The sequence below is a fragment of the Homarus americanus genome, unplaced genomic scaffold (assembly GCF_018991925.1).
Source record: "Homarus americanus isolate GMGI-L3 unplaced genomic scaffold, GMGI_Hamer_2.0 scaffold25467, whole genome shotgun sequence".
In the NCBI taxonomy this organism is placed as follows: Eukaryota; Metazoa; Arthropoda; class Malacostraca; order Decapoda; family Nephropidae; genus Homarus; species Homarus americanus.
Window position 1 is genome coordinate 84,520 of NW_024732867.1, and position 25,548 is coordinate 110,067.

General features: G+C 41.5%; 1 protein-coding gene across 1 annotated transcript in view; it reads right to left on the reverse strand.

Moving 5' to 3' along the window:
- Window positions 1-553: 553 nt before the first annotated feature.
- LOC121869133 (vegetative cell wall protein gp1-like) overlaps window positions 554-25,548 on the reverse strand; it is a 61,050-nt gene continuing 36,055 nt past the window's right edge. The window contains exons 4-6 of the mRNA XM_042370320.1: window positions 2,486-2,974; window positions 1,339-1,919; window positions 554-1,139 (exon numbers count right to left, since the gene is read on the reverse strand). Coding sequence (XP_042226254.1) covers window positions 554-1,139; window positions 1,339-1,919; window positions 2,486-2,974 — 1,656 coding nt within the window. The remainder of the gene's footprint in view (window positions 1,140-1,338; window positions 1,920-2,485; window positions 2,975-25,548) is intronic.

Consider the following 25,548-nt stretch of genomic DNA (forward strand, 5'->3'; position numbering starts at 1 on the left):
CATTTACTATGTCCCGATGTACTATGTCTGTACCGCGCTAGTCGAGTAATTAGAAGACCTCATTTATTGTCCTAGGAATGTCTAGCAACTCCCCTTGCCTGGCTAGCTAATTTCCCTCAGATCGGCCTCGGCCTACCTACGGTCCGGGGTCCCTAGTAACCGCTCCTGTATCGGTTGGCTATCACGCCCAGCCTTGTACCACTTGTTGAATATATCTACTGCTCGTGCCCTGGAGTTTCAAGAACCTTGTCTAGGATTACATCCACCACACCACACATACTATTTCTTTATGTTGGTTATTCAGAGAAGGTCCCTGATGAACATATATCACAGAGGTCAAGTCTTACACACACTCACTTGTCATGACTAATACACTTCATCTGTGTACGACAATGCACCTTGGGGTCACTCACCTGGTATGTTTCTTATGAAATTATGGCTCTCGCAGTGTGTGTGTGTGTGTGTGTGTGTGTGTGTGTGTGTGTGTCATGGTATAAAGCAAGAAGAGAATTCATGATATATTTTTCTTCTTAATCTTGTAAGTATTTCCCGGCTAGAGGGTGACCGGACTGAAGGGTGGCCGGACTGAAGGGTGGTCGGACTGAAGGGTGGCCGGACTGAAAGGTGGCCGGACTGGGGAGTGTCCGGGTTGGAGGGTGGCCTGACTGGAGGGTAGCCTGGCTTCAGGGTGGTCGGGTTGGAGGGTGGCCGGGCTGCAATGTGGCCGGTCTGCAGGGGGGCCGGTCTGGAGGGTGGCCGGTCTGCATGGGGATCGGGCTGAAGGGTTGCCAGGGGCTGGCAGGGGTGAGTCCGGGTTGGAAGGCCGGGCTGCAATGTGGCCGGTCTGGAAGGTGTAGCCGGGCTGGAGGGTGGCCGGAGCTGAAGGGGTGGCGGGCTGCAGGGTGGCCGGGCGCTGGAGGGTGGTAGCCGGGCTGGAGATGGCCAGGCTGCAGGGTGGCCGGGCTGCAGGGTAGCCAGGCTGCAGGGTGGCGGGCTGCAGGGTAGCCCGGACTGAGGTAGCCGGACTGAAAGGTGGCCGGACTGGGAGTGTCCAGGTTGGAGGGTGGCCTGGCCCTGGAGGGTAGCTGGCTTCAGAATTGAGGTCAGGTTGGAGGTAGCCGGGCTGCAATGTGGCCGGTCTGCAGGGGGCCAGTCTGGAGGGTGGCCAGTCTACATAGGGATCAGGCTGAAGGTTGCCAGGCTGAAGGGTGGTCGGGTTGGAGAAGGCCGAGACTTGTGTGGCCGGTCTGGAAGGTGTGGCCGGGCTGGAGGGTGGCCAGGCTGGGGAAGGGTGGCCGGGCTGCAGGGTGTGGCCAGGCGGGCTGGAGGGGTGGCAACCCAGGCTGCAGGGTGGCGGGCTGCAAGTGGCCGGGCTGCAGGGTGGCCGGGCTGCAGGGTGGCCGGGCTGCAGGGTGGCCGAGGCTGGAAGGAGTGGCCGGGCTGGAGGTGGCCAGGCTGCAGAGGTAACAGCCCGGGCTGCAGGGTAGCCGGAGCTGCAGGTGGCGGGCTGGAGGGTGGCCGGGCTGGAAGGGTGGCTGGGCTGGAGGGTGGCCGGGCTGCAGGGTGGCAGCCGGGCTGGAGGGTGGCCGGGCTGGGGTAGCCGGGCACCACAGGGTAGCCGGGCGCTGCAGGGTGTAGCCCGGGCTGCAGAATTCAGCCAGGCACAGGGTGGCCAGAGCTGGAAGGTAGCCGGGCTGCAGGAGTGGCCAGGCTACCGTAGCCGAGGCTGCAGGGTGGCCGGGCTGCAGGGTGGCCAGGCTGGAGGGTGGCCGGGCTGGAGGGTGGCCGGGCTGCAGGGTGGCCGGGCTGGAGGGTGGCCGGGCTGCAGGGTGGCCGGGCTGGAGGGTGGCCGGGCTGCAGGGTGGCCGGGCTGCAGGGTGGCCGGGCTGCAGGGTGGCCGGGATGAGCAACAAACAACCCTTCAGTCCAATTACTGGGTTAAAAGCTAAACTATTCAACTATTCTGATGGTAACGTTATAACATTCAACAATTCCGGATGTAAAGCTAAATTATCAGCTATTTTGTGTAATGCAATACTTTTTGTCTTATAAGATTCAAAACTATGCGTCCAGATTTGCTGACACTTTAGCTAAATTAAAAACAAAGCTAAAGAGATTCGTCAGTCCCCAAAATGAAAGCTAAAAGCAGATTCGTTAACTAAGATGATATTAAAGCTATAGGGACATTCGCCAGTTAAAAATATATACCAAAACATAATCGCCAGCTAGGAAATAATGTTAGGTAGACACACCTCAAGTAAAACATGAAGCTAATCCGAAGCTCGTCAATTAAAATAGAATAAAGGTAAAGTGAGAATCGTCAGCTACAGAAAGATTCGTCACTTCAAAATAAAAGAGCTTCGTCAGCTAAGCTCATTGGATCCCGAAGGCTTACGACGCCGACGGCCTCCACCAATCACATCCTTCCATTGATTAAGTAAGACGAGCTGTGTCAAGTACCACAGCTCTCAGCAACGCGACCAACCGTGGCGTCCTCTTCTGTGATCTGCTGCCGTAGCGTCCTCTTCTGTGATCTGCTGCCGTAGCGTCCTCGTCTGTGATCTGCTGCCGTAGCGTCCTCATCTGTGATCTGCTGCCCTAGCGTCTTCGTCTGTGATCTGCTGCTGTAGCGTCCTCTTCTGTGATCTGCTGCCTTAGAGTCCTCTTCTGTCATCTGCTGCCCTAGCGTCCTCGTCTGTGATCTGCTGCCGTAGCGTCCTCTTGTGTGATCTTCTGCTGTAGCGTCCTCTTTGTGATGTCCTCTTCTGTGATCTGCTGCCCTAGTGTCCTCTTCTGTGATCTGCTGCTGTAGCGTCCTCTTGTGTGATCTGCTGCCGTAGCGTCCTCTTCTGTGATCTGCTGCTGTAGCGTCCTCTTCTGTGATCTGCTGCCCTAGCGTCCTCTTCTGTGATCTGCTGCTGTAGCGTCCTCGTCTGTGATCTGCTGCCGTAGCGTCCTCTTCTGTGATCTGCTGCTGTGATGTCCTCTTCTGTGATCTGCTGCCCTAGCGTCCTCTTCTGTGATCTGCTGCCCTAGCGTCTTCTGTGATCTGCTGCCGTAGCGTCCTCTGAAGGAACCTGTACACGAAGGAACTGGCGCCTTGAATCAGTTATGGATATTCCTCTCCGTCATTAGTTTATTTCAGCTAACCAAAGCATCAGTGACTATATATAACAGTGATAAACTTCAACACGATCTTAACATTCCATCAGATAGGAACTTGTATAAGCTGCTATTTGGTTGGTCATGATTACTCCCGAGTATCCAATCAGAGCTTTTATATCTGAGAGTCAAGAAACATTAACAGCCAATCACAGCGACACAACAAGACAGACATCTGGGACTTGGGATGCCTGGAGTGTTATTCACAACTGTCGGATCAACTAGGGTTCGATTCCCTTCCGTTAGTATAAGAAAACATAAAATACTTGAGTGGGATTTTTGCTTACCTATAAAAAAAAATATACTCCTTTTCTAAGATCGGCATTGCGATATGAAGACCTTGAAATATTTAGCTTACTACGTGAATCATTAGCTTTGATATGAATGTACGTGATACCTACAGTAGCTTTACATAGCATAGTTGAATACCCAATTTTGTAACTCATATCATATCATTCCATACGTCATTAATGATAAAATAATAATAAATATACAGTGTAGGTGATACTCTGACAAGGTGTATGACCATCTTAACATTCCACAAAGTAGATGATAGTTTCGTTATAAATATTTCTTTACTCTCTCTCTCTTACGATGCGAAGAAGTGGTTGGTATAAATTTATGTCTATGTCTGACATTCTGTAGCTATTGTTTTCTTTACTAGATACCAAGAAAAAATACCTTAAAATTGATTACTTGTTTTAAGTGAAGTTTGGAAGATGACTTGAGTTAATTTTGGGGAATTTAAGGGATAAAGTTACTTCAAGGTTAATATTTCTCGTAATTGTCACAGATCAATATCAAGATCACAGGTCATTACAAGTAATTTTCACGGGTTAAAGTCGTCACTATCACAGGTCATTGCTAAACACCAAGGTCAAGATTACAGGTTATTGTCACAGGTCATGGTGTCTCCTGCTGGTGTCTCCTGCTTGTGTCTCTTGCTGGTTGTCTCCTACTAGTGTCTGCTGCTGGTGTCTCCTACTAGTGTCTGCTGCTGGTGTCTCCTACTAGTGTCTGCTGCTGGTATCTCTTGCTGGTGTCTCCTACTAGTGTGTTTACTCTCCACCAGACTGTTGACAGTACAGTGTTGAGGCTGTGGGTTAGAAGGGCCTTTGAAACCTTCACTCAATAGCTCATCAATGTTTGTGAATATAGAGCGTCAGTTTAACATCAGCTCAGAGCTGGCATCTAGATCCTCTGGAGCGGTTGTCTCTTCAGGGGTCAGCGTAACGTGTTCTGACCCTGTTTTAAGGCTAAAGCTGACACCCCTAGATAAAAAATCTGCCAATTTCAATAGTTCGCTAAAAATATTACATTGTTGGGTGAGCAGAACCGCCACTTCTCTATCGTTCTGAAACAGTAAACTTGACATTCAGAGAAATCTGAAAGTAATACTACTCGATTTTTTCTCCGAAGTACTCGGATAAGGTCTTCTGTGTTTGTAACAAGCTGTGGGAGGTAGATTATTTGGACCGTCCTCGCGTGTTGGTAGACGGAGGAAGTTCTGACGTCAACGGTGGCGGCCTGTACCAGGCATGGGGCGATTAATTTTCAAATTTAACTAGTTAAGTTGAGTTAATTTTTTTTCCGGTTAAGTTAAGTTAACCAGATTTTTTTAACCTTAACTAATTAAGTTAAGATTTTTTCGATTAAGTTAAGTTAACCAGTCTGTGTCAAATGTGTTTAGAGGAAATTTCATGTGAATTAAATAACTTTATATCCTGTAAATGTTTTCCAGAAGAGTCAATGAATACTGTAGTTTGAATACCTGAATAGTGAGGCAGTCTGGCACACTACTTCCTTTGTATGAATAAGTCTTGAGATAAAATAATTATAAATTATTGACTTTTTTATTTTTTACTCAACAGTTTTTCACATGTAAATACTTTTAATATTTCAGCATACAAAACCAAGTTAGACTTTCTTACTTGAAAAATGATATCATGTTAAGATTAGAATTCTGCATATCAAATAAATAATAATCACTGAAAGTTTAAACTCAAACCTTTTCAATGCTAACTGCCAAGTTCAAGTCAGATACTCAAATTACGGTTTACCACATTGCCACAACACCCTGATAACCTCATTATGTTCATTTCCATAATGTGTATACGAAAATGTTCGTCTCATATTTCAACTTTCAAGCCTTTTCAACTTGCAAAAAGTATTATAATATACACCTCGACCTTAGAGCGTGTTTATCACATGGACACTGCAACGACAACTGAGTAACTGAGAGGCAGCAGGCAGAGCGGCCTCACCCTCTCCAGTCTGGCTACGAATGTTTCGTGTACCTGACAGGAAAGTCAAACGGTATGGACACACACTGGGCGCAAGGTCTGGTGTGTTATATATTAATTGTTATTTTTTTCTAAGGAGCCAATTGATAATTATCGAAGTTAATAATTTAATTTGTCACAATTTCGATTAAGTTAAGATAAGTTTAACTGTTATTTCAAAAGTTAACTAGTTAAGCTAAGATAATTAATTGCCCCATGCCTGGCCTGTACTAACACCTCCTCAGTCTACTTGCTGGAGGCCTACATTGCTGTTTCCAACACACGCGGATGCCATTTATGATACAGTTAATTATACTTGTCTCCGTGATGAGCGGTAATCCGTGCCTCTCAAAGTAAAGTTAAAGCTTATGATGACACACCTGCGACAGACAACAACAGACGACAGGCTTTCTGCTGTGGCTCACAACACAATCTTGTCACATGTGATACTAGAACATGCTGGATCGTCTCTTTGTATTATTATTTTGTTTTCCGGCTACCTACTGGACGCAAGGCTTTGTGTGATCCATCCATGAATATAAATTTCCTCTGCCTTGCTGTCAGGTCAATATAGGAGAACGAGCATGGATCGCTCACAGCTGATATAAAGGTGTGTATTTTTTATATCAGATACGTTTGAAGACCTATTGCTTTATTCCTGACACTTTCATTAAAATCGCATATGAAACATGGAGGAAGAGGAGGAGGGAGGACACCGATATCAAATTCGTCCCAGGGCGCCGTTCTCCCTGAGGTCTGGCCCGGCTGTCACAATGCATCACGTCTAGTGTTTGTTTACAAGCACTGACGTCATTGGGAGACGGCATTAACGATTTCGGAACCGAATTTGATATTTCCCTTCTGAGTGAAATCTCAGGAGAGAAACTGTGAAGCTAGGAGAATAAACACATCTTGAAGGACTCACTAACTACACCTTAGGAGTAGTGAGAGTACTGTAATCGATTTATGTGTGAGTGACTGAGTACACAAGGATAGATGGAAGATAACAGCAATACTTGGCTGTAGTGTTCGGACTCATAGCAGGAATAACTTACCCAAGTTTGAAATATTAGTTAAATGTCAGCGTCGAGGGGAGGTGAGCGAGTAAGGGTCAGGTACAGTGGTGTGATGTAGAAAAACGTTTAGCTTGTAGGGTGTCACCATATGGCTCCAGACCCCGGTGTTGGGGAGCGTCAGATGATGACTCCCTGTTTGTCATGCCTTACCCCAACGCCAGAACTTGTATAACATCAGACCGCAGATCACACGGTGTACTGTATATTTCTCACGTTAAAACGTGATCTGTCATATATAATTATATTCTTTCAGATGATATGATATCTAACAGAAGAAACGGCAATTATCAGTACGTTTAATGTCTCTTTTCTATAAAAAAATTCAAGCTAAAAAATCCAATATTTTATATATGACATCTTTTGAAAATTAATATTAAAGATATTTGTTAATGTAGCTTGGATATGGTTCTTGTGAAAATAAATTGGGTAAATCCTTCATTCCATAATCAAGAAAGTTAAGGCAACAGGAGATGATAAATGTTCAAATTTCTGAAAGTTAAAATACTGTTGAACTTATTTGATTTAGGTGTAAAGAGAGCATGAAAATATTGTCCCCTTTTATCTTGGCTGTCCGACACCAACAGTATGTATTAACAACATTGAAAAAAAGAGACCGCCACCACCACCACCACCACCAGACATGACCTGTAGTAGTCTCCCAACAACCTATCGCAAGTAAGCGTTACAAACCAACAACTGACTCCCTTCACACTACTGGAGCATCAACACTCAAGTGACAATTTACCAACCTGCAGTCGACTAACATCGTTCCTTATAACGTCTTGGAGTAAATCTGGATCTAGTGAAAATACGACAATCATAAGGTGATAATATAAGGAATCTAATCTTCAGGTGATGCCATTAATATAACAAGGAAAACAAAAATCACAATAAATAAATCTCAGCAGGTGGACAGAGAGAGAGAGAGAGAAAGAGAGAGAGAGAGAGAGAGAGAGAGGGTTCCTTATTCATCAGAAAACTCATTCATTCATTATCCTCATATGGGTATAAAGGACAATGTTTTTTTTTCACCACATGCGACGTTACTCCCTCACTCAACACAAGGTTAGGTTAGGTTAAATTAGGGAGGGAGACGTGAAGTGAGAGCTTGGCTCTGACGAGCCGATGATCAGTGTTGCAGTGGACTGAGCCACGCATGACACGGCTGATGAGGACATCTCGGCGATCTCTTTCTCTGTCAATGATGTAGTCAATGAAATGTCAATGTTTGGATCGTGGGTGTTTCCACTTACCTTTGAACTTGTCGGCCAGCCTAAACAAGGTATTGGTGATAGTGAGGTTGAGTGCAGCACACTTGCTGAGGAGGAATAGGCCGTTGGGATTACACTTGCCCAGTCCATTTCTCCCTATGGTTCCCTGCCAAATGTCAGCATCTCTGCCAACTCTGGCATTGAAGTCACCAAGGAGCACAACCTTATCTTCTCTGGGGATAGAGGTTAGAGCTGTGTCGAGGTCGGCATAAAAGACCTCCTTGATGTCATCCTCTGCATCCAGTGTAGGGGCACTGATGCAAAAAGGCATGACGTGAGTGATTCAGTGGGACTCGGAGTGTCTTGAGGCGCTCGTTGATCCCAGTTAGCCTGTGTAGGATGCGTTGGCGGATGGCAAAGCCAACTCCATAAAAGCAGTTTCTCTCCTCAGCAGGCTTACCCTTCCAGAAGAAGGTATAGCCAGACCCCTGTTCTGTGAGTCGACCCTCGTCTGGGAGTCGGGACTCACTTATGGCTGCTATGTTGATGTTATACCTAGCCAGCTCTTTTGCCACAAGGGCAGTTCTTCTTTCAGGACGCTCACTTGTGCCAGTATCCAGAAGGGCCCTGACATTCCACACACACACACACAGACACACGCACGCAGCCCAGTCCCAACCATTGTAAAAATAATCAATAACTTGTAATCAACCAGTGTATTCACTACCAGTCAATCTTACTTTTTGCACTGTCACTATGTTGTAATGCCCTGTAGTTTGAGCTTCTCCCCACCTAGTTATTATATATCATATTTTATCACTTATGTTACTTGTATATTATTTGTAAATCAAGAGACCCATTCCCCAATTATGTAACTGTATATTTTCAGCCTTCCGGCTGCCATGCTCTTTCAATAAACCGTTAGTTATTATTATTATTATTATTATTATTATTATTATTATTATTATTACACATACACAATTATTATTATTATTATTATTATACACACACACACACACACACACACAGGTAAACCTTTCGCACTGATTACCCAAGACATGAAGGAGTGGGAAGAAAGAAGTGAAGAGGGACAGTGTGGTGCCTCTTCAACTTTACCCCCCCCTTACTCCCTCTTTCTCCTCCACGCCATTCTTCCTCCCCAGGCCTCACATCGCTTCCACGCCTCCTCCTTCTTCTTCCTCCCTCCCCCTCCCTCCACGCCTCTTAAAAGCTCCCACCTTCTACCCCCACACCCTCCTCCCTCCTCCACGCCTCTTAACAGCTCCCACCCTTCTACCCGCACACCCTCCTCCTCCTCCTCTTCTTCCTTCTTCTCCTCCTCCACGCCTCTTAACAGCTCCCACCCTTCTACCCCCACACCCTCCTCCTCCTCCTCTTCTTCCTTCTTTTCCTCCTCCACGCCTCTTAACAGCTCCCACCCTTCTACCCCCACACCCTCCTCCTCCTCCTCTTCTTCCTTCTTTTCCTCCTCCACGCCTCTTAACAGCTCCCACCCTTCTACCCCCACACCCTCCTCCTCCTCCTCTTCTTCCTCCATCTCCTCCTCTTCCACGCCTCCTAACATCTCCCACCCTTCTACTCCCCACAACTTACTCCTCCTCTTCCTCCTCCTCCACGCCTCCTAACTGCTCCCACTCCTCTCACTAAAAGCTTTTCAATTATCGATCCTCCTGATCTTCCTCACTTTCTCTCATCCATTCGTTTCTTCCTGCACGACTTGAGACGACCTGGGTGAGAGGGAGGGAGAGACGTGAGAAGGTAGGAGAGTAATAAGAATGAGGGAAAGAAGTGAGAGGGAGGGAGAATAGTGAGAGGAAGCCACACAGCAGCAGGAGGGAACTAATTGGTCACTAACTCAGGGTCGGGAAGGCCACTCACTATCACTCAACACACCTCCCATAAACCCATGTGATTTTTGCCTGATCCCAGTAACTTAACAGGTAATTATTCAGCAAAGTATAGAATCTCAGTTTATATATTATTGCCAGCCAGAGGATCCTCAGAACACAAACAACCATATGGGGACAGTCGCTTGATATAGTTTTGAATGGTACTTACGTTTATGCAAATTAGGGATATTAAGTTTAAGTGAGTAATAGTGAGATTCATTTATATTTTGTGATATGATCATCTAAATCTTTGTCTTTATTTAAGGAAGAAAGTGAATTAAGAAAATAGATATTATCTCTATTCAACAGTTATCCCTCTTGCGCGAAAGAAAAACAGAGAGACAGACAGACAGACAGGCACAGCTTTGCTCTTCACCCAACCATCTCGCCAACCTTCCACAAAAGACTCTCTTTGGGGCGTGGCTTCATAAAAGTGTTGCAGATCTCTTGAAACTGAATGTCCCAATCACCCCAGACGAACCTATTAATGCCATTCCTCCTTGGCTGGACATATCAGTTCCTATTAATTATACTCCTGTTAGTAGTAAGCAAATGTTAAACACCGATGTGGTGAGATGTGTCACACTAGAAACTATTAACAGACACATAGAGAGTATTAAATCAAGTGAATGTTATGCTTTTACTGATGGTTCTGTGCAGACAAACACAGGTAGAACAGGCTGTGCAATTGTATTATATAAAGAAAAAGAGATGATAGTGTCAAACAAGCAAAGGCTGAACAACTGGGCCAGCACAACACAAACTGAACTAACTGGAATCTACTTAGCCACAGACTACCTCAAAGAAAATGGAGGTGGGGTGATATTCTGTGACTCTCAAAGTGCTTTGAAATCAATGAACAGCCCGTCAGGCTCTATGTCTAAAGTTGCATGTGATATTAAAAGGAATGTGATAACTGCCAATGAGAACAACTTTCGTATCGAATTTGTGTGGATTCCGTCCCATGTTGGAATCAGGTATCATGACCGTGCTGATAGACTGGCCAATGAGGCATGTAAGAAGGAAAATGTTGACCGTGACCTTGGTCTGTCCAATGCTGTAATTAAAAACATTCAAGTCAGAATCATGAACTCTGATCTAGAAGAAATGAGAAATGCAGAGAGACCTGACAGTTGTAGCATTAGTAAATAAGACAAATTTTGTAACAAGAGGTACCGGTATGGCCAGCATAAGGACAGAGCCAGACAATGTGATGTAGTCGTGGCCAGAATTAGGCTAGGATACAGACACATCTGGCAAGTTAGTAACGCTGTACCCATACCGGAACACTCAGCATGTAAACTTTGTGATAAAACTTTAAAGCATACACTTGAACACTATATTATTGAATATGACACTGTCAAAGACTTCAGGCCACTTGACTTATTGTATCTTGAACTATGTAATTACTTCAGTGAATCAGGTGTGCTTGAGGACATTCTTGCTGTTTATCCCAAATTTGCTAGCCCACACTGATTAGTCTTCAATTAGAATATGACTCCAATGTATGTGATCCACTGACCTATATATGCTGCTGGTGAATGTGATGTATTTCCTTCTTTGTGTACGAACCTCTGTCCTGCGTGGCAGTGAACAGTGGCATTACCCACATGAATCTGACCTATATATAGTGTCAATGAATATGATGCATTCTTTGTGTACGAACCTCTGTCCTGTATGGCAGTGAAAAGTGACATTATCCACATGAATCTGACCGACGTATATGTATGTATGTGTGCGTGTGTGTATGTATATGTACATGTACATGTATATGTGTATGTATATATGTATATGTGTGTGTGTGTGTGTGTTTACATATATGTATATGTACTGTCAATGAATATGATGCATCTCTTTGTGTAAAAACCTCTGTCCTGCATGGCAGTGAACAGTGACATTACCCATATGAGTCTGACCTCTATACATTTATTGTTGTTAATGAATATGATGTATTTCTTTGTGTATGAACCTCTGTCCTGCGTGGCAGTGAGAAGTGATACCACCCTCAGTGTCAAGACCTGACTGAATTATTCAGAATAGGCAAACTGTACTACAAGCTCTGCCAATAAATTTCCTAAACTAAAAAAAACTCACCCTCACCCGTTTTGTGGTATATTTAGTTATACTTATAATGATGTACTCTGTTATTCATGCTCCTCTTCCTACTTTTCTACTCATCCCTACCACACTCCCTCTGTCTCCTCTGATTCTGACTCGTACTCTGCTTCAAACACACATCCTCCCTGCCTCACTAACACAAACACCCTCCTTCCCCCTCAAACACAAGCACATGTCCTCCCTCCCTGCTCCCAACCACACATGTCCTCCCTCCCCCCCTACACACACACACACATACACACCCTCCACGGGATAGTGTGAGGGAAGGTGTGAAGATCAATGACTAAGGTAATGAAGGTCGCTTACACGCCACTATGTAAAGAGGAGGAGGAGGGGGAGAAGGTCGCTTACATACCACTATGTAGAGAGGAGGAGGAGGAGGTGAAGGTCGCTTACACGCCACTATGTAAAGAGGAGGAGGAGGGGGTGAAGGTCGCTTACACACCACTATGTAAAGAGGAGGAGGAGGGGGTGAAGGTCGCTTACACACCACTATGTAGAGAGGAGGAGGAGGAGGAGGAGGTGAAGGTCGCTTACACGCCACCATGTAGAGAGGAGGAGGAGGAGGAGGTCTCTTATACGCCACTATGTAGAAAGGAGTAGGAAGGCGAGGAGGTGAAGGTCGCTTACATGCCAATGTGTAGAGAGGAAAAGGAGGGGGAGTTTTTTTAGTTTATCAAATTTATTGACAAATCCTGAAGTACAGTTTGCCTATTCAGAGTAATTCAGTCAGGAGGTCTTGACACTTCTCTGCCAGGGGGAGGAGGTAATGAAGGTCGCTTACACTCCACTAGGTGGAGAGAAGGAGGAGGAGGAGGAAGAGAAGGGGAAGGTCGCTTACACTTCATTATGTAAAGAGGAGGAGCAGGAGGAGGTGAAGGTCGTTTACCATCCATTATGTGGAGAGGAGGGGGAAGAGGAGGTAAAGGTCGCTTACACTCCATTATGTAGAGAGGAGGAGGAGGAGGAGGAGGAGGAGGTGAAAGTCGCTTACCATCCAAGTCAAAGACAAACTGACCCCTAATCTGTATGGGTTCATGCCTGGGCGCAGTACACAGACATGCTTTGCAGAATATCTTGTTCACTCAAAAGATAAGACACAAACAGTCTTCATAGACCTTAAATCAGCCTTTGATGTAGCTAATAGAGACATTATACTTGAGCAACTAACTAATTTTGGCATCCAAGGTAACCTCACATGGATAAAGGGTTATCTGTCCAACAGGTATGCCAGTGTTCTGTTTAAGGGAGTCAATAGTTCCAGAATGAGAGCTTTTGAGCTTGGCACGCCTCAGGGAGGAGTGTTAAGTCCTATGCTCTTTAATATACTGATGCACAAGCTCATTGCTGACATTCCAGTTCAGCTGAACGAGGCTGTTATATGCTATACTGATGATATCTGCATTATGACACAAACTAAGCTCAGGCTCCAAGCCTTGCTTGATGTATTTGCTCAGAGGACTATTGAATGTGGTCTCATAATATCTGTTGACAAGACAAGTGTCTTCAATCCTCGTCCTGCTCACCCTCTGCCTCTTGACTTTAACATTACCAGCATGCCCTTGGAACAATCTAACTCTTATAATTATCTTGGAATTAATGTAATTGATGTAAACTTCGTCGGCAACCTTCGTGCCAAACTAATGAAGCGCATTAAACCTCTCAAAACCCTTGTGGCTTGGGCTATGGAATTAACATCACCTTTGCTCATACTTTCTATCTTCACTTCATTCATTCTGTAGTTGACAATCATGCTCTCCATCTTGTAACTATTCCCCTTAAACAACTAAACAGCCTTGAGGTAGTACAAAATGAAGCCATGCACATCATTCTAGGATGCCCCAAATCTATCAGAGTTGTAAACATGAGTAAAGAGCTCGGGTTGCCCTCTCTATCGGAGAGGATAGTTCTACTTAATACCATGTTTTGTGTCAAACATTTGAAGGACAATGGTTCCCAAACTACAGCTCAAATTAAGTTGTTGTTCTATCTAAGTATTCCCGACTATCTCGCTAACCTTCCACAAATGACTCTCTTTGGGGCGTGGCTTCATAAAAGTGTTGCAGATCTCTTGAAACTGAATGTCCCAATCACCCCACGAACCCGCTAATGCCATTCCTCCTTGGCTTGATATATCAGTTCCTATTAATTATACTCCTGTTAGTAGTAAGCAAATGTTAAACACCAATGTGGTGAGATGTATTACACTAGAAACTATTAACATTCACATATGGAGTATTAAATCAAGTGAATGTTATGCTTTTACTGATGGTTCTGTGCAGACAAACACAGGTAGAACAGGCTGTGCATTTGTAATATATAAAGAAAAGAAGATGATAGTGTCAAACATGCATAGGCTGAACAACTAGGCCAGTACAACACAAACTGAACTAATGAGGATCTACTTAGCCACAGAGTGCCTTAAAGAAAATGGAGGTGGTGTGATATTTTGTAAATCTCAAAGTGCTTTGAAATCAATGAACAGTCAGTCAGGTTCTATGTCTAAAGTTGTCTGTGATATTAAAATAAATGTGATAATTGCTTATGAGAACAACTTTCGTATTGAATTTGTGTGGATTCCGTCCCATGTTGCAATTAGGTATCATGACCGTGCTGATAGAGTGGCCAATGAGGAATGTAAGAAAATAAATGTTGACCGTGACCTTGGTCTGTCCAATGCTGTGCTTAAAAACATTCTAGTCAGAATCATGAACTCTGATCTGGAAGAACTGAGAAATGCAGAGAGACTTTGTAGTTGTAGCATTAGTAAATATGACAAATTTTGTGACAAGAGCTACCGGTATGGCTAGCATAAGGACAGAACTAGACACTGTGATGTAGTCATGGCCAGAATTAGGCTAGGATACAGACTCAGCTGGCAAGTTTATGCCGCTGTACCCATAGCAGAACACTCAATATGTAAAGTTTGTGATAAACCTTTAAAGCATACACTTGAACGCTATATTATTGAATGCGACACTGCCAAAGACTTCAGGTCACCTGACTTATTGTATCATGAACTTTGTAATTATTACATTGAATGAGGGGTGCTTGAGGACATTCGTGCTGTTATCCAAAATTTGCTAGCCCACACTGATTAGTCTTCAATTAAAATATGACTTCTAATGTATATGAACCACTGTCCTGCGTGGCAGTGTGAAGTGATATCACCCTCGGTGTCAAAACTTGACTGAATTACTCAGAATAGGCAAACTGTACTCCAAGCTTTGTCAATAAATTTGTTAATAAAAAGAAATAATCCATTATGTAGATAGGAGGAGGAGGAGTAGGAGGAAGTGAAGGTCACATACAATCCATTGTGTAGAGAGGAGGAGGAGGTCACTAACACTCCATTATGTAGAGAGGAGGAGGAAGAGGAGGAGGAGGTGAAGGTCGCTTACACAACAGTATGTAGAAAGTACAGTATACATGTATCATTACGCCTCGTTAACTAATTTCAGGGGTCATCCTCACAGTCCCTTGTGGATGTTCACTTCCTGTCTGGTTTATCTTATCTTCTATACCTGCATGTAGGTGGTGTTGTGGTGTATGGCAGCTGGTGTTGTGGTGTACGGCAGTTGGTGTTGTGGTGTAGGACAGCTGGTGTTGTGGTGTACAGTAGCTGGTGTTGTGGTGTACGGCAGTTGGTGTGTGGTGTACAGCAGCTGGTGTTGTGGTGTACAGTAGCCGGTGTTGTGGTGTACGGCTGGTGTTTTGGTGTACGGCAGTTGGTGTTGTGGTGTACAGTAGCTGGTGTTGTGGTGTACGGCTGGTGTTTTGGTGTACAGCAGCTGGTGTTGTGGTGCACAGCAGCTGGTGTTGTGGTGTACAGTAGCTGGTGTTGTGGTGTACGGCTGGTGTTTGGGTGTACGGCAGTTGGTGTTGTGGTGTACAGTAGCTGGTGTTGTGGTGTACGGCTGGTGTGTACGGAAGTTGGTGTGTGGTGTACAGCAGCTGGTGTTGTGGTGTGCTGTAGCTGGTGTTGTGGTGTACGGCAGTTGGTGTGCGGTGTACAGCAGCTGGTGTTGTGGTGTACAGTAGCTGGTGTTGTGGTATACGGCAGCTGGTGTTGTGGTGTGTACGGCAGCTGGTGTTTTGGTGTACGGCAGCTGGTGTTGTGGTGTACAGTAGCTGGTGTTATGGTGTACGGCAACTGGTGTTGTGGTGTACAGCAGCTGGTGTTGTTGTGTACTGCAGCTAGTGTTGTGGTATACAGCAGCTGGTGTTGTGGTGTACTGCAGCTAGTGTTGTGGTGTACAGCAGCTGGTGTTGTGGTGTACAGCAGCTAGTGTTGTGGTGTACTGCAGCTAGTGTTGTGGTGTACAGCAGCTGGTGTTGTGGTGTAGTGCAGCTAGTGTTGAGGTACACGGCAGCTGGTGTTGTGGTACACGGCAGCTGGTGTTGTAGTGTTTGACAGCTGGTGTTGACCGGTACTACCCCACACGCTCTTCACCGTGTCAGGCGAACATCTTTTCAATAACCCTCTCAGAGTGTCGTAAAAATATTTTGTGAGTGACTTGGGAAAAATCGTAGACGCTCGATATCATAATTTTCATAATTATAAATATTAAACAAAATAAAATCACTTAACACTTGTTGTAGAGAAAGACACACTGGCCCATGATAGTATTATAAGTATATTTCCTGTAGAACAAAAAAAAAAGTATAGCACGCTTACCTGTAACTTTGTTCGTATTATGCGTTTGCTTAAAATCAAGTTATAGTCATTTTTGTTTCTGAATATGGTTGAGTGTATTAATGATATACGCACACACATGCATGTATATCATGTATGTAATATATGTACGAGTATGTGTTCGTCCATATATGTATATATTTTGTATGTACAGTATAATGTATGTATGTATATTGTATATATATATATATATATATATATATATATATATATATATATATATATATATATATATATATATATATATATATATATATATATATATATATATATATATATTTTTTTCATGTAAATCAATAAAGTGGATAAGATAATTCTGATAGAAAACAATGAAAATTTTGAATGACTTTAATTTTGTTCTGAGTCAAACATTTTTAAAAGCTTTAGACTCTTATAGGACTAAGGGAGAATACAGTCCCCAATATAGTGGACTTTATTCCTCCATGGTATAGATATGTAGATGATGTTCTTTGTCTTTGGCCTAAAAACAGTGACCCATTGAAATTTTTAGACAAGCTTAATAATATTGTCCCTAGTATCACATTCAAAATTGGAAGAGAAATAAGTGAATCCCTTCCATTTCTTGATATGCTTATCATGAGAAATGGCCAAAACTATAAATTTAAGGTATATAGAAAGCCCACACAGGTAGACAGTTTCATTCACTTTTTATCCAATCACCTTGAGTCTACCAAAATGTCAGTTTTTTCTGCTATGTTCCTAAGATGTCTGCGTATTTGTGACTCTGAATTTATTGACGATGAATTTAAACACATTCGTTCTATTGCACAGAAACTTGGGTACCCTTCTGTGTTTGTTGATCGTTGCTTTAAAAGGGCTAAAAAATCCTTTCATTCCTCTCAAACCAGACAAGTTCCTACACTTAAGAATATTTTGACTCTGCCCTATCGTGATGAATTTGTCCCGTTAGTTCGGTCCCTCAAGCTTCTAAATATTAATGTTGTTTTCAAGTATGACTCAACCATTACCAATATGTTAATAAGGAATAGCCCAAGTTTGAATGTAAATGGAAGTGTTTATTGTATTCCATGTAGCAAATGTAATTGTAATTATGTAGGTCAGACAGGAAAAACACTGCAGCTCAGAATCAAACAACATAAGTATAATATCAGAACTGCATCTGAAAGCAGTGCCTTGTTCGTTCATGTTAGGAATAATAATCACCCCATTGCTTGGGAAAAAAGCTTAGAAGTATTCAAATCATCTTGTGTCACAGAAAGACTTCTGGTTGAAGCTAGTTTGATTAAGGAATTAAAATCAATAAACCTTAGTGATGGTCAGTTCAAAACTGATAATATGTTACATAAATTTATTTGTCAGTGGCCCAAGGTTAAAAATGTTTTGAAAACCTTTGATCTTGATGTATGACAGTTATTTTGTGGGTCCCTTTTTTTTGACCTGACCTGTTTAGTCACGTCACCACCCTTCTCTTAAGCTCCTCTACGGTTGTGTTGGTGTGGGGATTAGTGGATGTCATCATTATGACCTGACCTCATGTTTTTAGGTCACCGTGTATATTTAAGCCTCTCTCTGTCCATGTAATCCAGTTGCCTCTGAAGATGTCTTGAATAAAGACGAAAGCTAAGGTACTCCGTTGTTTCCATTTTCCCGTGTGGATTTTATAAAAAAAAAAAAAATATATATATATATATATATATATATATATATATATATATATATATATATATATATATATATATATATATATATATATATATATATATATATATATATATATATATATATATATATATATATATATATATATATATATATATATATATATATATATATATATATATATATATATATATATATATATATATGCGCACTTAACATTAAACAGATGCCTTTTTTTTTAATAATTTAGATGTTTGTTACCAAACTGATAGCCAAACTATTCAATTTATTACCTTCAAAGTATCAGAGCTTTAGTTAGTTTAGTTTAACAAATTTATTGGCAAAGCTTGTAGTACAGTTTGCCTATTCTGAGTAATTCAGTCAGGTCTTGACATTGAGGGTGGTATCACTTCTCACTGCCACGCATGACAGAGGTTCATACACAAAGAAAATACATCATATTCATTAACAGCTATATATATGGAGGTCAGATTCATGTGGGTAATATCACTGTTCACTGTCATGCCGGACAGAGGTTTGTACACAAAGAATGCACCATATTCATTGACACTATCTATAGGTCAGATTCATGTGGGTAATGCCACTGTTCACTGCCATGCAGGACAGAGGTTCGTACTCAAAGAAGGAAATACATCATATTCATTAGCAGTATATATATAGGTCAGTGGTTCACATACATTGGAGTCATATTCTAATTGAAGATTAATCAGTGTGGGCTGGCAAATTTTGGATAACAGCACGAATGTCCTCAAGCACCCCTGATTCAATGTAGTAATTATATAGTTCTAGATACAATAAGTCAGGTGGCCTGAAGTCTTTGACAGTGTCACATTCAATAATATAGTGTTCAAGTGTATGCTTTAGAGGTTTATCACAAAGTTTACATGCTGAGTGTTCAGGTATGGGTACAGCGTTACTAACTTGCCAGATGTGTCTGTATCCTAGCCTAATTCTGGCCACGACTACATCACATTCTCTGGTTCTGTCCTTATGCTGGCCATACCGGTACCTCTTGTCACAAAATTTGTCATATTTACTAATGCTACAACTGCCAGGTCTCTCTGCATTTCTCACTTCTTCTAGATCAGAGTTCATGATTCTTACTTGAATGATTTAAGTATAGCATTGGACAGGCCAAGGTCACGGTCAATATTTTCTTTCTTACATGCCTCATTGGCCAGTCTATCAGCACGGTCATGATACCTGATTCCAACATGGGATGGAATCCACACAAATTCGATACGAAAGTTGTTCTCATTGGCAGTTATCACATTCATTTTAATATCACATACAACTTTAGACATAGAGCCTGACGGGTCAAAGGACGTGATGATCCTCAACCACCACAACATTGTCGCACAAGACAAAGAAGTTACCCTACACGCTTCAAGTCATTGATTTTAAATTTTAACATCATCCTCTAGTGGGTTGGTCAAATTATATTACGGAGGAAGATTAAAATTTAAGGGGTCTCGCTGTCGTGTTTGAGACATTGCTATCACATGCATACATACATGCATACATACACATTACTGTACAGTTTGACCTTTTGGTTCATCTGTGTCTTCAACAACTTTTTGACTTGGCTGGGATATATAAGCCTTTGTGATTAGATGTACGTACAAACCTTATCTGAAGTTCGTGCTTAATTTTTTAAATACATTTCAATCTTCAGACGAAATGTCCTGGGCAAATTATCGTGATTTTGGTCGTCGGGCTGACGTCATTTGGACTACCTTCTATGTCTTATTATTATTCATGTCTCATCATTAATTTTATTATTATTATTATTATTATTATTATTATTATTATTATTATTATTATTATTATTATTATTACTATTATTATTATTATTATTACTATTATTATTATTATTATTACTATTATTATTATTATTATTATTACTATTATTATTATTATTATTATTATTATTATTATTATTATTATTATTATTATTATTATTAATATTATTATTATTATTATTATTATTATTATTATATGATTAATTCTAAATTCTTCATATAAAGTGTTATAGTCCGGGTGAAGATGATGACGATGTCAGGCTGTTGGAAAACTTATCGAACACTCCAATAAAACCGACCACACCAAAGTGGTCTTGTGAGTCTTCTAATAGACCTGTCTCTTTAACGTTGTCACAAGTTCGTCTGAAGATGAATTATGCAAGTAAATATAAACATGCTTCTCGTTGATTATATCTAGTCTAACTCAACGTGGGAGACGAGTGATGCTCAGTATCATTTCTTGCATTATGACGCTTAATTATAAATTAGATTTGCTTTTCTATCTGTTCCAGTAAGATGACACCTAATACAACAAATATGTGTGTACCAAAGTGTGGAAATTATTAGGGTTGTCAGTGATGCGTGTTGTCAAGCAGATCGAGTTTCCTTGAGAGCTGAGAGAAGCATGACCGCACTCACAGATGTTAGCTCTGCAGTGATCTTGCCGCCGAAGGTGACACGACACAAGGGTCATCTATGCTTTGTTCAGGTTTTTTTTGTAAATAAGGATATTCACAATTACTTTAGGTAAGTCACTTGAAATTTTAGTACTGTACTGTACCGACTTTTTTCTAAAATGGGAAGGTTTCGTGTATATGGAGGCCACGTGCTGGAGGGGAGAAGTTATGATACAAGACGCCCAGCTTCCCACCTTAACGAGGATCTGAAAGCCGTTCTCTGCAGATATATTCATGTATGTGTGTAGAGATGCAATATGCTTGTGCATACATAAACATGCACCTTGTTCTTGTGATACACGCTCCTGTTGCTGCTGTACCACACATGCCGTACAAGTTCAACTCCTTCACTCTACCAAAATTCTTATTTATCCGTATGGTTAGCGATTGATTGTTCCTACATTCAGCTTTGAGGAAGGAAAGGTATCTTGCTGCCATAACAAAAACTCTTATACCATTATTATAGGAAATGGAAAGCGGGAAGATCTTTAAAAAAAGATGCAGTAGTAATAGAAGGTAGGTGTGTGTGAGTGTGTGTGTGTGTGTGTGTGTGTGGTTGAAGGTGAAAAAATTTGTACTTCATTTGTTTTATTATACAACAAGTGAAGATTAAAGAATTATGTATATATATATATATATATATATATATATATATATATATATATATATATATATATATATATATATATATATATGTGTTACATTAAGGTTGGTGTTGTGTTAGAGAGGGAGTCTGCTTCCTCCACCTTCCCAAAAAAAACTATTTCTCCAGCCAGGCTTCCCGCCCTCCCTCCCTATCTGGTGGTGTCCATGACGCAGCTTTTGCCTCACTGAATCCCAGCAGTCGCTCGCTAAAGGCGACACTCCTGCACTGAATTGGTGATGGTCGAGGCAAGTGTCCACTCGTGAGATTTCAAAATGATTAGATCTTCTATACAAAAGCCGATGAGCGAAGAAGGAGCATCACGCGTGATTCAATCCTATTTACTATAAAAGACCATTTATTGTACTATTTTTCCTGTTATAGAAACTGTTATTGAAGCATCATAAAAACACCCTTCTACCTTGAAAAAAATACTATTGGGTTTTTATACGAGATCTAGTGAAACTTAACTCAAAGAAAGAATAAATGAAAACAAAATTATAAAGGGAATTAATCCTCCGGGGGGTGTGGTGTGGTGGTGAGGGAGAGTTGCTTGCTAGCAGATGTTACCAAGTACGTATACCTCGCTCTCTCTCTCTCTCTCTCTCTCTCTCTCTCTCTCTCTCTTTATTCTTTGATCACCTATTATTTTCTTCACTGTCCTCTTTTTCTTTCTGCTATTCATCTTAAAATATTATGGAATTTTTAGGTTTGATTTCTTTCTTTCTACAGCAACCAACCTATATTCATGTCACCTGTTTTGTTTGTCATCACTGCCACCAATACCAAAATTCAAATTAAACCAAGTCAACCCACGCATAGGAGGCGGAGCTAATTGTATGACATCATAATCCGTAGTCGAAGAAAGAGGTAGTAAGGGAGGACTCGTATATTGTCACGGGTAAGACCACCCCACTGTGTACAGTAGAAGATATTCTTGCCATATTTCCTGATTTTCTCATCTCCTAGCACACTATCTTTTTATGTAATCATTATTTTTATGATGTTCCTATTCTTATTACTAAAAAAATATTATTACTATTGTTAACAATCTTCTTCTTCCTCTCTTTATTATTATTTATGATGCTCTTATGATTTTGCTGCCAGTATCAGTGTAAAAGCAGTTAAGAAATCATAACTATATGGGCTAGCTATTTACTAGGGGGGGGGGGTTGGCAGAAGGAATACAAGAATTAAATAAACTTGTTAAAGAAAATAATAACAAATAATTTAATGATTATAAATATCATTCTCTTTCTCTCCCCAAGCTATTACAATAAATCAGTGAATACAAGTATATATGTGAAAAGGTTTTCAATTTATCAATACGGCCACTAGATACATACAGATGACAAAGCTATGCAACAGTTTCAAGCAACGAATAGGTACTTGTCTCTCCACATCCGGTTCCCTAGCTGCCAACAACTCTCAAGTATTGCCCTTCCTCCTGTTGCACCTTATGTATTTGCTGCAAACACAATAAAATCCACTTTTTCTCTGTTTTTCTTCCTTTGGAAATCGATGAAATATCAACTTTTATCATGTAGTCTGTAATTTGATATGCTTCCAGATACAGAGCATTTATCAGGCCTTTGGCCGTATGCAAGATCATTTAGCTTGAGATCTCCCTATGGGGATTGCCTAGGTTTTCCTTTCAAGAAGCATAGTGAAGCTTCAAGGCATGAGCAATGCTCACGGATATTACTGAAATTATCGTGAGAAGGGGGTGGGCTATTAACATAATTGCAATTACAAATATGTTGCAATGCTTCTTGTATTGTCGAAAAAAATCATCATCATACATAGACGAGTATGATGAATTTCGCTGTTGGACAAGGACGAATATGGCGTTTAGACATTCATACTCTACAAAGGCAAGTATGAACTTTTCATACTTCCCTGTTGGGCGCTGTAAACGCTTCTGTGCTTCACCTTGCACAGGATGTAAGGGGGTGCCCAATAAACTAGCCCCCTCGGGGGCAAATCTGAAATCTGATTCATACTCTACCCCCCCAAAATTTTTATACTTCACGTTTATTTACCCAAAATCAGACCAAATTTGAAACCCATCTGCCGCTAATACAGAAGAAATTTGATAATTGTGTTGAGTTAGTACATCTTCAGTTTATTTTTTTGCCCATAACTAACATCACAGTATGGGTTGTTTGACACACTCCAGGAGGATTTCACTTTAGTTGTCAATATCTTTAACTGGTGATATAGTAATCAGATAGTACATCCGAAATTAATGAAATATTTCATTACTTATAACATATTAGCCTTGGTCAGGGTTGAGTCAATACTGATGCTGAAGTCTTCACCCTACCTCACACTCACATGTGAATTCATTCATCACCAGTATACTGTACAATATTTGTAAATTGTACAATACAGTATATTTGATAATGTTGTTGTTTCAGTATATCTTTATTCGATTTTCATTGCCTACAGCTAACAGTAGTTGTGATCAGCTGGTCGCGTATGGCAAACCAACATTCTCTTTTCTCCTATGTTGGCAGACCTACAGCCAGTCCCACGGAAACACCATGATTTGTACGCTCTAGAAAGTGACCTACGCCCATGGATTGGCCAAACCTTACCGTGAGGATTCCTCATGAGGAGAGCCCACGTAAAACGATCTTGAATACGACCGATTGTCACAGACGTCCGGCTGCTAACTGAGCCCCCAGGACCGCCGACCGCATGACGTCATGCGCAGCGAAGGAAAAATTTTTGACTCGAAGTGGGTTGACTTGGTTTAATTAGACTTTGCCTATACCCACCTTCATTCTGTCCTCGCCAAACTTGCACCTAACAGAGACACCATTGAATACATTCTACAGTATGTCTGTCAAAAAGAACCCTTAAAACTGTAATCAGGAAAGAACTCATTGATGAGTTTAACGCAAGCAGACAAGTGCATACAGGAATTAGTCAATCCATTGTTTACCATTATGAGATGTATCCGCAAGAGCGGCTAAACTAAGGTTAGGATATAAGTACCTCTGGTAGTATATCCCTCAAGCAGATTTGAACAAAACTAAATGTAAAGTGTGCGGCCAGACACATGGCCACACACTCCAACACTACGTCCTTGACTGTGTGAAGATAGAACCTCTTAGGGACAGGTCCAAGCACACTGTGTGTGAAATGGCATAACACATTCCGATGTATATTTTTTTTTTGCATTCATTATCTATATCATTTCCCATGTATAGAACCAAACTCACAATGTGCTTTCATACTTCTCAGTCAAATGTGAATAACAAAGTGTGGCCAGACATACTGCCTCACACTCCTGTACTTACGCAGTTGCGAATAAGTTACCTTCGTTGTACAGAACTAAACAAAAAAATTATTTGAAATACTCTATCATTGAATGCCATAATATCCTGACCATGGGGAGTAGTTATACAGATCCTTAGTGAACTCTACTCTGTAATCCTTTTGCGTTACCGCTCACATAGGATGAGTATGGGTGCACAATAAACTAGCCGCTGTAAGTAGCAAAATTCAAATTTAATTCATATTCCTACTCGCAATTAATCGCTCATTTTCTTGATCCTTCTGTGTTATTATTTTTCATTATTTGATCTTCTTACAAAGTCTTTTACTTGCGTTTCATCATCATGTCTCCTTAGAAATAAATATACTGTGTCCGCTTGTATCATCCGAACTGTCTCCTGTACACGACTTGATTACAGTGTGTGTTTCTCCCTCCGCCAACTGTCATCACAATAACAACCACTACAACAACAAACACCATCACAACAAACACCACCACAACAACAACCAACACAACATCAACAGTCACAACAAACTCCATCACAACAACAACCATCACAACAATAAGCAACACAACAACATCCGTCAAACTACAACCATCACAACAACAACCATTACAACAATAACCGTCATCACAACAACCATCACAACAATAAGTATCACAGCAACAACCATCACAACAACAACCATCAAAACAACAACCATCACAACAACAACCATTATAACAACAACAATCACAGCAAGAACCATCACAACAAGAACCATCACAACAACAACCATCACAACAACAACCATCACAACAACAACCACTACAACAACAGCCATCACAGCAACAACCATCACAACAACAAACATCACAGCAACAACCATCACAACAACAACCATCACAACAACAACCATCACAACAGCAACCATCACGACAGCAACCTTCACAATAACAACCATCACAACAGCAACCATTATAACAATAGCCATCACAACATCAACCATCACAACAATAACCATTATAACAACAGCCATCACA